The sequence below is a fragment of the Phaeodactylum tricornutum genome, chromosome 24 (assembly GCF_000150955.2).
Source record: "Phaeodactylum tricornutum CCAP 1055/1 chromosome 24, whole genome shotgun sequence".
Classification (NCBI taxonomy): Eukaryota; Bacillariophyta; class Bacillariophyceae; order Surirellales; family Neidiaceae; genus Phaeodactylum; species Phaeodactylum tricornutum.
The window spans coordinates 439,883-453,388 of NC_011692.1; the positions used below are offsets into that span (position 1 = coordinate 439,883).

Consider the following 13,506-nt stretch of genomic DNA (forward strand, 5'->3'; position numbering starts at 1 on the left):
CATACGGCAAATTTTGTGGTGACATTGGTTTATTGAAGGGTTTGCCGACTTTCCCGTTCTCGACCGTCATTCTGGTTGGGACAAATTGCATTGCATTTGTTATATTGCGTGCAGCGTCGTGTGTGTGTGCCTCTATTTTTCCCGTTTTGGTTTTGAGGGGACACATCGTCCTATGTGTGTCATAGTTCCAATGTGAGGGGACTAGAAAACCCCCATGTCAAGCGTCTGTCATATGTACGTTAGACTAAGACTGGTCTGCTCAGGCAGATAATGGTATAATTTGTGTTTTGCTCTGTTTCGTAACTACACTAGTGATCTTGTGCTATTCTAGTGCGATTCTAGTCGGTTATCGTTGCAGTTTTCTAAAAGGATTCCAAACTTCATACCGTGACGTGGAAAGTGGGGGTTCTAATAGGATCTTTTTTATTTCCGCTCTGTGGAGCGGAGACATCAGTCCCGTTAAGTGACTCACAATCCAATACACTTCTCCGCTCCACGGAGCGGAGAAGCTCGCACGAGCCAACTATAACACTATCATAATGTTTGAGACACCCATCGAATTCACTCATATAGATATATTTTATTATCGGACATAGATATGACAAGAGTTTGTTAAGTATATCACTTTAGTGTCGGGAAGCTGCAAATAGCTGCTGACAAGGTTTCAACCTCACCGCACACAAGCTACCTATGTGCGGTTATTCGCAGTACGCCTGCTCATCACGATACTCCGTCCGTTTTTGGTACCCATGGCCGAAAAAGCTAGATATTTAGCTGGCACTCCTGCCTCTCCCTGTCAAAGTCCTGACGGATTTGCTTCACGGGATTGATTGTCATACCTTTCCCTCACTGTCGGTCTCGAAATCTCACCAAAAAAAATTTGTGAGGTTTGCTGACTGTGAACTCGGATAGCCAAGCCTGCATTCAATTACGTCCATCAAAGAATGGAGCAACTTATGCAGCAGGCCCAGGCAGCTGGTCTTAGCCAGGATGAGGGAAAAAGCTCTCTAGGAGCGGTTTTGAGCCTCCTCAAGAGCAACATTCCCAACGAAGACTTCACGAAGATTTCTCAGGCCCTTCCGGAAGCGGAGCAGCTAGCCTCCGAAACCGATGCCGATGTAAAGTCTAGAGACAATGGCACTGGAGGCCTTTTACAGAGTGCCATGGGGATGATTGGATCCGGAGGAGGGGGAGGTACTAGTGGCGGGGTTAAAAATCCAGCCCAGATGCTCGCGCTTTTGTCGAGTATGGGAATCGATTCAAAGCAGATGATGTCGTTTCTACCCATGGTTGCAAAATTTGTTCACGAGAAAGCCGGTGTCGATATATCGTCTTATCTCAATGTTCCGGCGGCTTCTAGTGATGCGATGGCTGAATCTGGTAGTTCTGCATCCCAGACGGACGGCACTGGAACAGGAAGCCTCGCGAGCCAGGCGACGAATCTCTTAGGGAGATTTGGGAAATAAGCAAAGTAAAACCGGCTTACAGCTAGTTATTGCGCAATTCTTTATTTTAAATCCAATAGGATTGGAACAACTGCTGACAACTAATGTCGTTTCACTACCCTAGAGTAGCTCTAGAGAGCCCTATTTGCTAGTGTTATTACTGGTCAACTGTAACATCAACTTCATGTCAATAAATCCTGCATGTCAAGTCTGAATCATTCTCTAGAGTGTCTGGGCTACTGTTGTCCTCTTAAAAGGAGAATACAAATGGCAGTGTGCCAATCAAAGACTTTGGTGTTTCCACACCTATTGGCAAAGTCATGGGTCCAAACTCTGATATTGGCAGAAAGTACTCAAGGCTGAATTGTTTCCACCCAAAAAGCTATGTATCAGCTAACAAATAATGCTCTTGTGTATCAGAACAAGCACATCATTACTATTGGAGAGCTCCTTTGATTTTTTGAAATAGTCAATTGAGTACACAAGCCAATCCCAGCTGTGGTCCACAAATACACTATCAGAGTATATTCCTACACCATGCTTTGGACAGACAGGAATGTCACAATGGTGGTTTCATGATATATGGTCCTTGCTGGAGTGAGCAGCCTCCTGAGCATCCAGAAGGTATGAGTTTGCAGAGGTATAGATGGAAACTTGTTGATGGCTTTGTAGCCATCAACAATGATTATTGAAGTAACTGCAAATTCTGCCCTTGCACATAAATTTGTTGAAGAGTCAATCTCCTGCTGGTATGGGCAGGGGGGGGGGGGGGGGGGGGGGTGGATTAATCAGGGGGCTGCCTATGTATGTTGCCATATTACCTCAGATTGAAAGCCAGAGATTGTGAAGTCAAAGACTGCTTGGGAAAAAGGGGATGAGGGTGGTCCAAGCAGAAATCATCTTTTGCTTGGGACAAGGAGTCTCAAAGAGCTAGTTACTCCTTTGGCATGGACAAATGAATTTGTATGGTTGATCCTATTTTGCTTCTGTTGGTGCTGTTTTGGAGTTGAGACAAATAGGTTTTGGGAATTATTGGCATTGCCAGGAGTGCAACAAAGCACTTCCCAATTAATTATCTTTGAGATTGATTTTAGTCAACAAGGACATCAAAAAGGATTGTTGATGAAAGATGGACCTACTGGCAGTAGCTTGATGGTGTTTGTATGGATTGATTGTGATTGTCAATATTCTATATCCAGGGTGTCCAGTCTTGATGCCAGCAGCCCAACTGTTCAATATTGCTGGAGGCAGATTCAGCAATTGCCAAATGCTGACCCAGAGAGAATGGAAATAGAAGGTATTTTCTTTACCTCTCAAGGGACAACCATAATAGAGAAAATTGCTTATGTAAAGATGATTTCTTGGTTGGCAAGACATGTTGTCTTGCGTGTCACAGTTGCTGCATCCTTAGATGCATACACGTGTCACTTCGCACTGCCTTCGCAAATGATATTTCGGTAATGACCCAAAAAACATTGCCTCTATCCGCAGTGTCGTACAGACAACAACTGGGACAGTAATAAGGCTGGCAAACATGGCCAATATTCAGAGCTAGGCACTATGCTAGTTGAATGTTCCAACAACAATAGCTATGACAATTGCTCACCTTAGTGGCAAATTGCAGTATTGCGTGGCTATACTTTATCAGTTGACCAGCTTGTACTAGAGAAACTTCGGAACCTGAACAAAAATGGTAGTGTGTTAGATACCATATCTGTGAACAAAATCCAACCCAGGGCATTGCTAAAGGCTTCCATCATTGCAGAGACAGCAGAACTGACTGTCCAAGCCAAATCTCCAAAAAATTGTTCCAAGAAGAATGATTTACCCTTGCGACAATTAAGTATGTTGAGCATAACTAAGAAGATACTGTGGCTAGGTTGAGAAGAATGGCCCCAGCCTCTGACCAGTGGAGCCAACACTTTCTTCAAAAAGTTTCTTTGCCCAGCTATGAATTGCCTTTTGAGCCATTTTGATGGTTCAGTTCCTGAGTTAGTGCTGCATATCCAACATTTAGCCATACCACCTTTGTCAATAAATGTTGCACTAGGAAAGGCAACTGTCACGGTACACTACCTTGCAACATGTCCCTCGGATGTATGCCACTTAGTAAGGAAAACGCAAGTGTGAGCCAATCCGATGGGCGCGGCGTTTACGTGTCACGTGTGGAGTTTGTGTCGGCCATATTGCGCAAATTCACCATATTCGCATTACATACAAAAGTCATTTGTATCCTGGAGTCATCAATACAGGATACATACACATGGCAGTTAGGAAAAGACACAAAACCAGTCTCACAAATCACATGACAAGTAAGGAGCAAGATTCATTACTCACCATGGGATTCTATATGGGATTTATATTTACAGGTTTTATGCACATGTGGGAAGATTCAAGATTAGCTATGTTTTTGGTAAGACTGTTCACTGGATTGAACAGACTTTGCAAGATTGACTAGTTTATAGAATGTAATCTTCTTCTCATTGTTTTAGAAATTCTTTGATCCAAATATTGCGTAATAGGATAGGTCCTCGTATCCACTGTCTAACCCGTGGGGAGCGTCGTCAGCAAATGAGTTTAACAGTCCCTAGGTTTGCTTAGGTGTATTGCAGGTCGTTTGTCATAATGCCCAACCTGTGTTTACCACGCACTGTCAAACAGCGTTACTGTCCTACGTACGTACATTGGTTGTACTACATGAGAGATTAACAGTCTTGACAGCCCATCAAACCACTGCTGCCAACTGTACAGTGTTTTGTGGTAAACATTTTTCTTGAGTTTTACTTAAGATTGTTTCCAAATTTGTACGTGGTGTACATTTTTGGTAACAAACCACTGACATTCTTTTGTGGTGTATAAGTGCCAGAGGTATCACTTAAGGTGGTCTTTATCGGCTTGTGCGACACATTGTTTGGAAGCCGCATCCCCATCCCCTCACGTAAACTTGTACTGAGAAGGTTTTGTAGGTAAGTTTTCGTTGCCTCCCTACTTCCTCGGAATTGCTGGTGCCAAAAACCCCTTGGAGTCTTCAGGGTTTGTTGGCAAGTTGTTCCGTGATTACGGGTTGCTCTGGTTGGGTGAGGTAGAAATACCAATAGGAACAAAAAAGACTCCAACCCTGATTCTGGTTGGGATGGGCTTACTACCCAGCGTAAAATAGTATGGGGGGCCAATCAAACCCTCGACAGTTTGCGTATGCGTGCAAGCGTAACAGACACTACCTACGGAGGTAGAATTGATTGTGCCAGTGCTAGCTTTGTTCACTGGTGTGGGGTCATTCAACGAAGTCCGCAATAACAAAACAGCAAAGGACCCAAACACATAAGCTGTTTAATGTTTTGAGAACCTCAAGCATTCTCATATTGCTCTGGCTACCTAGCCCATCATGGTGTTGACCAGTGAGGATGTCTGCGCGCACTTCTTAGACAATGTGTTCTTGCTCTCCCAGGAGCATCCGATTCGACTTTTTCTTATGCAACAAGGTTTTGAATCTATGGAGGACCTCTTTGGCATATTTGAAGATGATCTCAGTACCTTTGGATATTTTTGCCCTGCTACTCTTAGATTCAACAAGAACCCTCAATGGTCCCCTTTGTCCCCTGCACACCATCAGATTCTTTGACACTTCCTGCATTGGCAAGCATCTCTTTGGCATCAAAAGGGAAGCAGCTTGAAGTATCCGGAGCTTGTTACATTGACCGACCAGGATTTCGCTCAGTACCAACAATCAACATTGGAAGAGATACTTCCCAATGACACCAACAAAGTTCTTGCTTGCTCTAGCATGCCACCTGTTCCTAGCAAGACGGTCCTCATGCACATTCTGGACAATGTGTTTGTGCTCTCCGAAGATCACCCAATCCGTTTATGTTTTTCGCAGCAGAGCATTGAATCTATGGAGGATTTTTTCAGTTTTCTTGAAGATGGCATTGATGCCCTCACTTTTTCACCCACACCTGCTGACGAAAGCAACTTACTTCCACGACGGATGCCCATGAAGCTTGGACACTGTTGGCTTCTGCAGGCTTTCTTTGACTGGCAAGTATTGCTTGAATGGGAAAAGGGGAGTTTTTTGGAGAATTCGGAACTTGCTGCATTGACCAAAGCGGATTTTACTTGTTACCGACAATCTGCAATCAAGAAAGCCTCAGCTGCATCCCTTATGCCATCAGCTTCTACCCTTGGTGTCACCAGGAAGGGCCTTACACCACAGGATGGGGAGGATTGTTCTAAGCCCATCAACTTTGCCAAGTTGCATAGAATCAAAAGCAAAAATTCCTGTGTCTTAAAGGGTTTACCTGATTCCACTCCTGACAATCTGATTGGAGAAACTTTGCCAACCAATAGTCAGGACTAGAGTTGAAAGGTTTCAAGAGCTACCTAGCCAAGAGAGCCTCAAGTCTGTTAGGCATTCTCCTACCTTCAAAACTGGATCCCAACTTCCGTATGACCCCAACAAAGCTGTAGCTATTGACAGGACCAATGATAATAGCATTCAGCAGAATGATGGGAGTTTCGAAAGGGCTAAGTTCCATGAGTATAACACTTCTACTGAGAAGGGAAAGGCTGCTGTTCAAGTCATCCATATGGTGTACAATATCAAGCATGATGGGAGACGCATTTATCACGATATGATAACATGGCATTCTGTGACAGGAGTTCTTTGTCTCATCAACAAACAGCATAACTCATTGTCATACCTTCAAGTTTGTGAGGCAATCCCAAATGGTGTTACCTATTCTCAAAGGATCCTAAGTGCTCAGAATCTAGACGACGCAATCAGCATGTTACGGAGTACTACCAAAGCACAACCGAGGACGGATTGCTGTTATGACAGTGTGTGGTAAACAAAGGTGGGCATTATGACGAACGACCTGCGATACACCTAAGCAAGCTTAGGGACTGTAAAACTCACTCGCTGACGACGCTCCCCACGGGTTAGACAGCGGATGCGAGGACCTATGCTATAATGCAATATTTGGATCAAAGAATTTCTAAAACAATGAGTGGGTGATTACCTTCTACAAACTAGTCAATCTGTTGTTCAGTCCAGTGAACAATCCCACAAAATGCCATCGAATCTTTGATCTTCCACAGCTGCCATAATCTCAACAGGCAACCTTTCTTTCACATGTATATATACTTTCGGAACTATAAGTTCCTTGCACGATACCTATGGTGAGTATAGGATCTTGTTCAATCCCACCATGTGGTTCGTGGTACCTCTTTTGTCCCCGCAATCGTATCTCCTATGTTTCGATCGTATTTCACTGTACCTTGGTCTTGTAAACTGACAAGTAAGGACTAAACACATGCGCCCCCGGAAACATAGCAATCGTACAAATGCACCCTTTATTGTGAGTCCACGTGGCCACGAAATAAGGCTGACAATATTTCTGTGCGCGCCTCCTTAACTCCATGTGCATAGTTTTGATTCACACTTGCGACATCCATGTTAGGCGAATCATGTCCATGAGACATGTCGCAAGGAGGCATACCGTAACACTCCCCATCAGCCTGCTTGGTGGTCTTGAAAGTCTTCACCTCACAATTTGATGTATCACCTTGCCAGAACAAGAGTGGCTTAAGGACTGGCCATGCCTGTTGAAAACCCCAGTGCTTACTGAGCACATCTGCCACGTTTTCGGCTCCCAAGATTTTCTGGAAATCAACAACTCCTGCTGCAATTGCCTCACGAACGCGATGATAAGACAATGCATTATGACGCTTGTTTATGGGCAACTGAGGTTCTGTTGAGCTAGTAATCACTGACTGGTTGTCACCAAACAAGATTGTCTTTCCTGTCACTGGTACTCCAAGGTAACGGAGGGTAGTACGGATGTCCATGATTTGCTCAACTGCAATCCGAGCTGCAACAAACTCAGACCCATAGGTGGCAGTCTCAACAGTAGCCTGACGCTTTGAGAACCATTCAAAGGGAGTTTTGTTGATAAGATGGAGGACTCCTGTCACAGAACGACCTGTTACCATGTCGTGGTATAGGTTTGCATCAACGTAGCTTGTTAGAGTGACATGCTTTCCAAGTGCCGTTGGTGCATCATGAGGAAGATAAGAAGTTCTTTGACATCCCCGTATACAGAAGTTGCCCAGCTATGACGCTTGTCCGGTAGTTCTGAGTAGTCGGGCTCATCAGTACGAACCCGAATAGCACCATTCTTCATCTTCTTGACGTAACCGTACATCCTCTTGAGTCGATCAAGATGTCCTTCACGGGGTGCCACTCGAAATCTTGACATACTCATAACAGCAGTGGCTATATCAAATCAACCTAGTGTGATGAGCCATTGCAAGCTCCCAATGAGTGACTGGTACTGCTTTATCCCGTCTTCACTGAGTTCCGATGTAGCATCTAGTTCCGGATGGTCTCCTTTCTCTAGTGGGGACACATACATCTTGGGCTGTTCACCATACATCCTCTCATACTGCTCCATCATACGTGCAATATATTTCTTTGGGTGGTATGAAAGAGTGCCGTCCTTGTCTCGCTCAAAAGTACATCCCAAGTGGTATTCAAGAGGACCAACACCTTTGAGCTTGTACTTGTGTCGCTCCTTGAGCTGATCAATGATATCTCCAGGACTGTGAGCTGCAACGGCGATGTCGTCAACCCAGACCGCAATGTACTCGTATACTCTACCATTGGCTCGTATCCAGACATCCGAGTCAGCCTTGCTTGCTGTGAACCCAAGGTCCCGAAGGGTGTCCGCAAATCTCTCATGCCATCGGAGTCCACTGCTCCTGAGACCATACAGTGCCTTGTTGATAACAAGAATGTGTCCTTCTAGCTCAGCAAATTCCGGACCAGCTACAACAAAGACCTTTTCTTTGGTCTTGGCTTCCAGGTATGCATTCCCTATGTCTGCTCCCCATAGCTTTAGACTGTTGAGTTCAGCTAGGAATACAACAATACGCAAGCTTCGTAGCGAGACAACTCCAGAATACACACTTTCAAGAGGTACAGGAGTAAGATGTCCGCCAGCTACCATCCTGGCCTTGTGCCTTCCATTGTGCTTGACATCATATACTGTATGGATTCTGATCTTCTTGAACCCTTCTGGTGCATTCGACACATGTTTACCGTGTATAACAGCTTTACCTCTGTCAATGAAGGTGTTATACTCATGGAGCTGAGTCCTTTCAATGTTTTCAGCCTCCTGCCATTTGCTATTTCTATTCAACTTATCAATAGCTACCGCCTCCTTGTGGTCACGAGGGATCTGGTACCCAAACTTGAAGACAGGTGAATGCCTAGTAGAATGGAGTCGAGCTTGGTTAACTAGCCGTTGAAACTTCTTTTCTCTAGTTGCGAGCCGTTTAAACTGTTTCCATCCTGGAGTATCTAGTAGACCTTGGCGTTTAGCATAGGCAGCACAAGTAACAGGATCGTCGGCCCGTATGACATCAAGGGGTTCATAGGTAGACTCCCCAGTTTCCCAGTTACCAAGAACGTTGTATTTAGAGCCTTTGTAATTCTCATTGTTCGTAGATAGGGGGCCTTGGTGCGCGACGATGTCCTTAAAACGCCATTGTCGATCAGTATCATGCAATTCTTTGTCTAGATCAGTTTCAAGTTTATCTAGAATTTCGTTGTAGGCAAGAATTTCATCATACTCGCCATCATTGATTTCGACTAAAAACGCACATCAGAGGGCTTGTCGGGATCTAAGATTTTCCTTGTGATACGTGCACGAAAACGCTCCCCATCATCCTGAGTATCGGTTAGGAACGTGCGTCCAATAAGGTCCTCAGGGGTGAAACCGGGTAGATCCTTTAAGGCATAGGAATTTTTGTTTTCAGTTCTACGCGACTTGACAAAGTTGATAGGCTTAGAATTACTCTCCCCATCCTGTGTCGTAAGGCGTAGGTTGATTTCTCCGGATTTCAATGCGGAACGCACACTAGAGCGGTATAAGATCTTGTTGGTGTCGTCTGTGAGGATTTTGTAAGTGAGAGCATCCCCAACAGATTCAGCAATGCCAACAAAGCGACCGCTCTTTTCGGTACCATCGGAAGGGAAAGATGGATCTTCGATACGGTAGTACACCGGTTCCCAAAAATGAAACTGGAGAAGTACGCTGATATCAGGGGTGCTACCAAGAAGGATTTCGAGCGGTGTACGATCGTGCAAAGATTCATGGGACAAATGGTTGAAGACATAGCAGATGTAGGCAATGCACAAGAGCCAAGTGGAATCAGGAGCACCGGTTTTGTTAAGAACGCTATTGGTATTAGCTTCAATAGTAGCAATACGGCGTTCGGCAAAATTTTGATGTTGATGATGAGGTTCACTTTGCCATTGGTCAATGTTGTAGGCTCGTGTAATATCAGCAACCTTCTTACTGATTTCGACTTGGGCTCGATCACTCAGAAGTTTATCCATAGCTCCACGATGGCGAATATTGTCTTCAAGGGCATTGACGAACTCCTTGTCTGTTTTCATGGGATAAATATCGGTGACTAAGGAACGTCTCCCCACAAACAGTTGTGCAAACTTGGCTCCGTTGTCAACAGCAGGTGTGTCTGACCAGATAGTATCCGTTGCAACAGCCTCGTTGCGCCGATGCACATTTAGAGCCGGGAATCGCGATTTGAAGTGCTTTCGTAGCGGTGCATTGTAGACTTCGCGAGCGTACTGTGTCGTAGCCATGATGGTTTTTCGGACAGTGTCACCGGATACCCATCCCAAGCAGGGACGTAATGCTTCATAATCCCGTTCATTGCGTTTGACATTGTGCTTACGACACTGGATAATGCAATCAATAGCGTCCTCACGATCGAGATCATAGTACGCTATATGGCGGTGGAGGTATTGGCCTGTGTTGTCAAATCGTGGTTCAACATAGGCATTGCCCGGAAGATCTTGCATTGCATCGTACCAGTCGTTCACCATGTCAACTTCATTGTCTAGAATAGAAGGGTCCCAGTCAATATCGGAAGTCAACACAACATGCGGAAGAGATTCGAACTCGCTATCGGTAGGCTGTCGCATATCCATATACGGGAGGCCTTGTCGAACATGAAGAGGAATGATATAATCATCCAAGGTAACAATCCGCTGTTGTCCTCCAACATTGCGAGACCGGTCTTCGACTGTGTTTCGGTAATGCTCAAGTTGGGCACTGGAGTGGATGGTCTTTCCCTTGCCAAGATAGGCGTATTGGTGCATAATCACAATGATAGGGCCTTTGTGAGACTCGACAAACCCAGCGGCAGTGACAATATCCAAATCTGACAGGGTATGCTCGTTGATACCCGTTATACTAGCAGACCGTCCTGTCTTGTTCACAACTTTGACATCACAGCCAGCAAGTCCACCGTTGGCACCTCGATCGACTAGAGCAGCAGTTTTGTTCTCAACGGAATGACGAGAGACTTGATATTCCAGAACGTTGAGTTGAACAGACTGTTGTCGATTGTCCGATGACTGGGTACAATTGATTGGTGTACGGCGGGATGCAGCAAGGACTTTTTGGATATCGCCGTCTCCCATGTGACTCACACGGTCAGTCAAGTGTGCAAGGAGCTCCGTCGTTTGATCACAGTCATGGAATGCTTCAGCTTGCTGGTTGTCTGGTTCGCTACGGTTGAACTCGCCATTATCGTTCGATATCTTGGCGTGGGTATTCGCTTCCAACGCACGTTGCGAGACATCGCCGGATCGAGTAGGGCCTTTGTCGGGTGCGGACAGGCCTTGGAGAATGGCTTTGGCATCATCTGAAAGCTGATTCCACATCTCGCGAGGGATATACGGACGCTCTCGATTGGTTGCCGGATCGCGATTACGGTGGCCAGATGGACTGACTTTGCGGTTGTGAGTATTGGCCTCATAGATCACTGCAGGAGAGAGATCAATATCATAGTCAATTCCATTGTCTTCGGTGAAGTCCGGTTGATCATACGAGAGGTCGGTCAGAAAGGCGCTACGCTTGCTCTTGACACTACGAGAATTGGAAAGGTTGTTCCCTTTATCGTATAGAGAAGCAGATGCAAGCAATAGACTCAGGTAACCTTCGTAGTTGAGGGGAGTGCCTCCTTTAGCTAAGTCTAAAGTAGCGGTGATCTTGACCTGGCGGAGTTCAGGGATGTCGTGTACAGCGTTTTCAAGCAAACTGAGGCAAAGCTGTTTAGGCAACTGCTCTGCCATAGGAACCATATCATTGTAGATGCGAAGATGGTTCTTCCAGTGAAGGATGAACCCTTCCGCCGTTCCTGTCCAGGATGTGCCATATTTTGCCGTAGTGAGGTAGGCCAAAGTGTTGGAGGACCCAATCTTGGCACTGGCAGACTCTGTGTAGTGCTTGACAACCTTACGGAAAACTTCTTGAGCATTGAAGTCAAAACTATGTTCGCGAACAAGGTTTTTCCCCATATCTGTCTGAAGTGTATGTTCCAAAGCAGAGTACACAAATTTCTTCTGTTGCTCAAAGAGAGACTTCTCTGAGGGGTCCGTCGGTGCATAGGATGGGTCAAGTACCTTTTCGACGTTATGGGATACCGCGGTGACCACGAAAGACCGGTAGAAATTGTCCCAGTATCGGTCGTCCTTAAGGATAGGATAGTGGGTCTTGTCACGCTTGACTCCTCGCTTGAATTCGTCGACTGCCGATCGAGCTTTCGTGGACGTACTTAACTGGTTGTTCAGAGAAGGACTGATGGTGGCCGGAACATTAGAGACTTGTCCGAGTGCTGAGCGTCGGTATAAAATGAAATCTCCACTAGTCAATGCAACAAGCTCCGAATTTTCCAAAGGACTTCCCTTTTGCCGTTCAAGTGATGCCTGCCAACGCAGGAAATGACGAAGGATCTGTCGGTGCGCCATGAGCAATGGGGTCCACTGAGGGTCTTCATGGGTGTCAGGACTCGCTGGAGGCACATATCCAAGGGCATCTAGTTTGTTCTCAAAAATACTGAGGAGATCATCAACAGAATTATACCCTTGTTGTTCGAAACTAAGTCGGATTGGGTGCCCTTGAGGAAGTGAAAATACATTATCCAAAAAATGCGAGTAAGCAGCTCCGCTAGTCATTTGCCTGGTGGCCGGTACCATGGTGGGCTGGATAGCCGAATCAATAAAAGGTTTCTTGGGGTTCTCAAAAGAAAATATCTAATTATGGGTTCGGGTCCTTCGCTGTTTTGTTATAGCGGACTTCGTTAAATGACCCTACACCAGTGAACGAAGCTAGCACTGGTACACTCACTTCTACCTCCGTAGGCAGTGTCCTCGGGGACTGACGAGGGTTTGATTAGCCCCCCCGTACTACTTTACGCCGGGTAGTAAGTCCGTCCCAACCGGAATCAGGGTTCAAGTCCTTGAGCCTATTGGTATTTCTACCTCACTCAACCAGAGTAACCCGTAGTCACGAAACAACTTGTCGACGAACCCTAAAGACTCCAAGGGGTTCTCGACACCAGTGATTCCGAGGAAGTAGGGAGGCCACGAAAACTTATTGACAAACCCTGAAGCAGTACTAGTGGGTTCTCAATACCAGTTACCGTGAGGAAGTAGGGTAGCAGCTTCCAACCAATGCGTTACACAAGCCGATAAATACCCCACTTAAGGTGGCACCTCTGATACTTGATGTAACAAACAAAAGATGTCGGCAGTTAGTGAGCAAACAATGTACGCCAAGTACGAAGTTCGGAAACCGTCTTGAGCGAAGACCTCAAGATGTGTTTACCACAAACAACTGTGCAATGGGCAGCAGTGGTTTGACGTGCTGTCAAGACTGTTAATCTGTTAGGGAGTACTACCAAAGCACAACCGAGGACGGATCGCTGTTATGACAGTGTGTGGTAAACAAAGGTGGGCGTTATGACGAACGACCTGCGATACACCTAAGCAAGCTTAGGGACTGTAAAACTCACTCGCTGACGACGCTCCCCACGGGTTAGACAGCGGATGCGAGGACCTATGCTATAATGCAATATTTGGATCAAAGAATTTCTAAAACAATGAGTGGGTGATTACCTTCTACAAACTAGTCAATCTGTTGTTCAGTCCAGTGAACAATCCCACAAAATGCCATCGAATCTTTGATCT

At 45.6% G+C, this 13,506-nt stretch overlaps 3 protein-coding genes across 3 annotated transcripts; 2 read left to right on the forward strand and 1 right to left on the reverse strand.

Annotated features, from left to right (window-relative positions):
- The first annotated feature begins 849 nt into the window (after positions 1–849).
- Positions 850–1,544, forward strand: PHATRDRAFT_49815 (predicted protein). The gene has a single exon (XM_002184507.1). The coding sequence runs from the start codon at positions 945–947 to the stop codon at positions 1,464–1,466; it is 522 nt and encodes a 173-aa protein (XP_002184543.1). The 5' UTR covers positions 850–944; the 3' UTR covers positions 1,467–1,544.
- A 3,685-nt stretch (positions 1,545–5,229) lies between these two features.
- PHATRDRAFT_40610 (predicted protein) lies at positions 5,230–5,802 on the forward strand (the record flags this gene model as incomplete). Its single annotated transcript, XM_002184508.1, has 1 exon — positions 5,230–5,802. The coding sequence occupies one exon, from the start codon at positions 5,230–5,232 to the stop codon at positions 5,800–5,802; it is 573 nt and encodes a 190-aa protein (XP_002184544.1).
- A 3,294-nt stretch (positions 5,803–9,096) lies between these two features.
- PHATRDRAFT_40611 (predicted protein) lies at positions 9,097–12,513 on the reverse strand (the record flags this gene model as incomplete). Its single annotated transcript, XM_002184580.1, has 1 exon — positions 9,097–12,513. One exon carries the CDS (start codon positions 12,511–12,513, stop codon positions 9,097–9,099), a length of 3,417 nt encoding a protein of 1,138 aa, XP_002184616.1.
- Between the last annotated feature and the right edge of the window lie 993 nt (positions 12,514–13,506).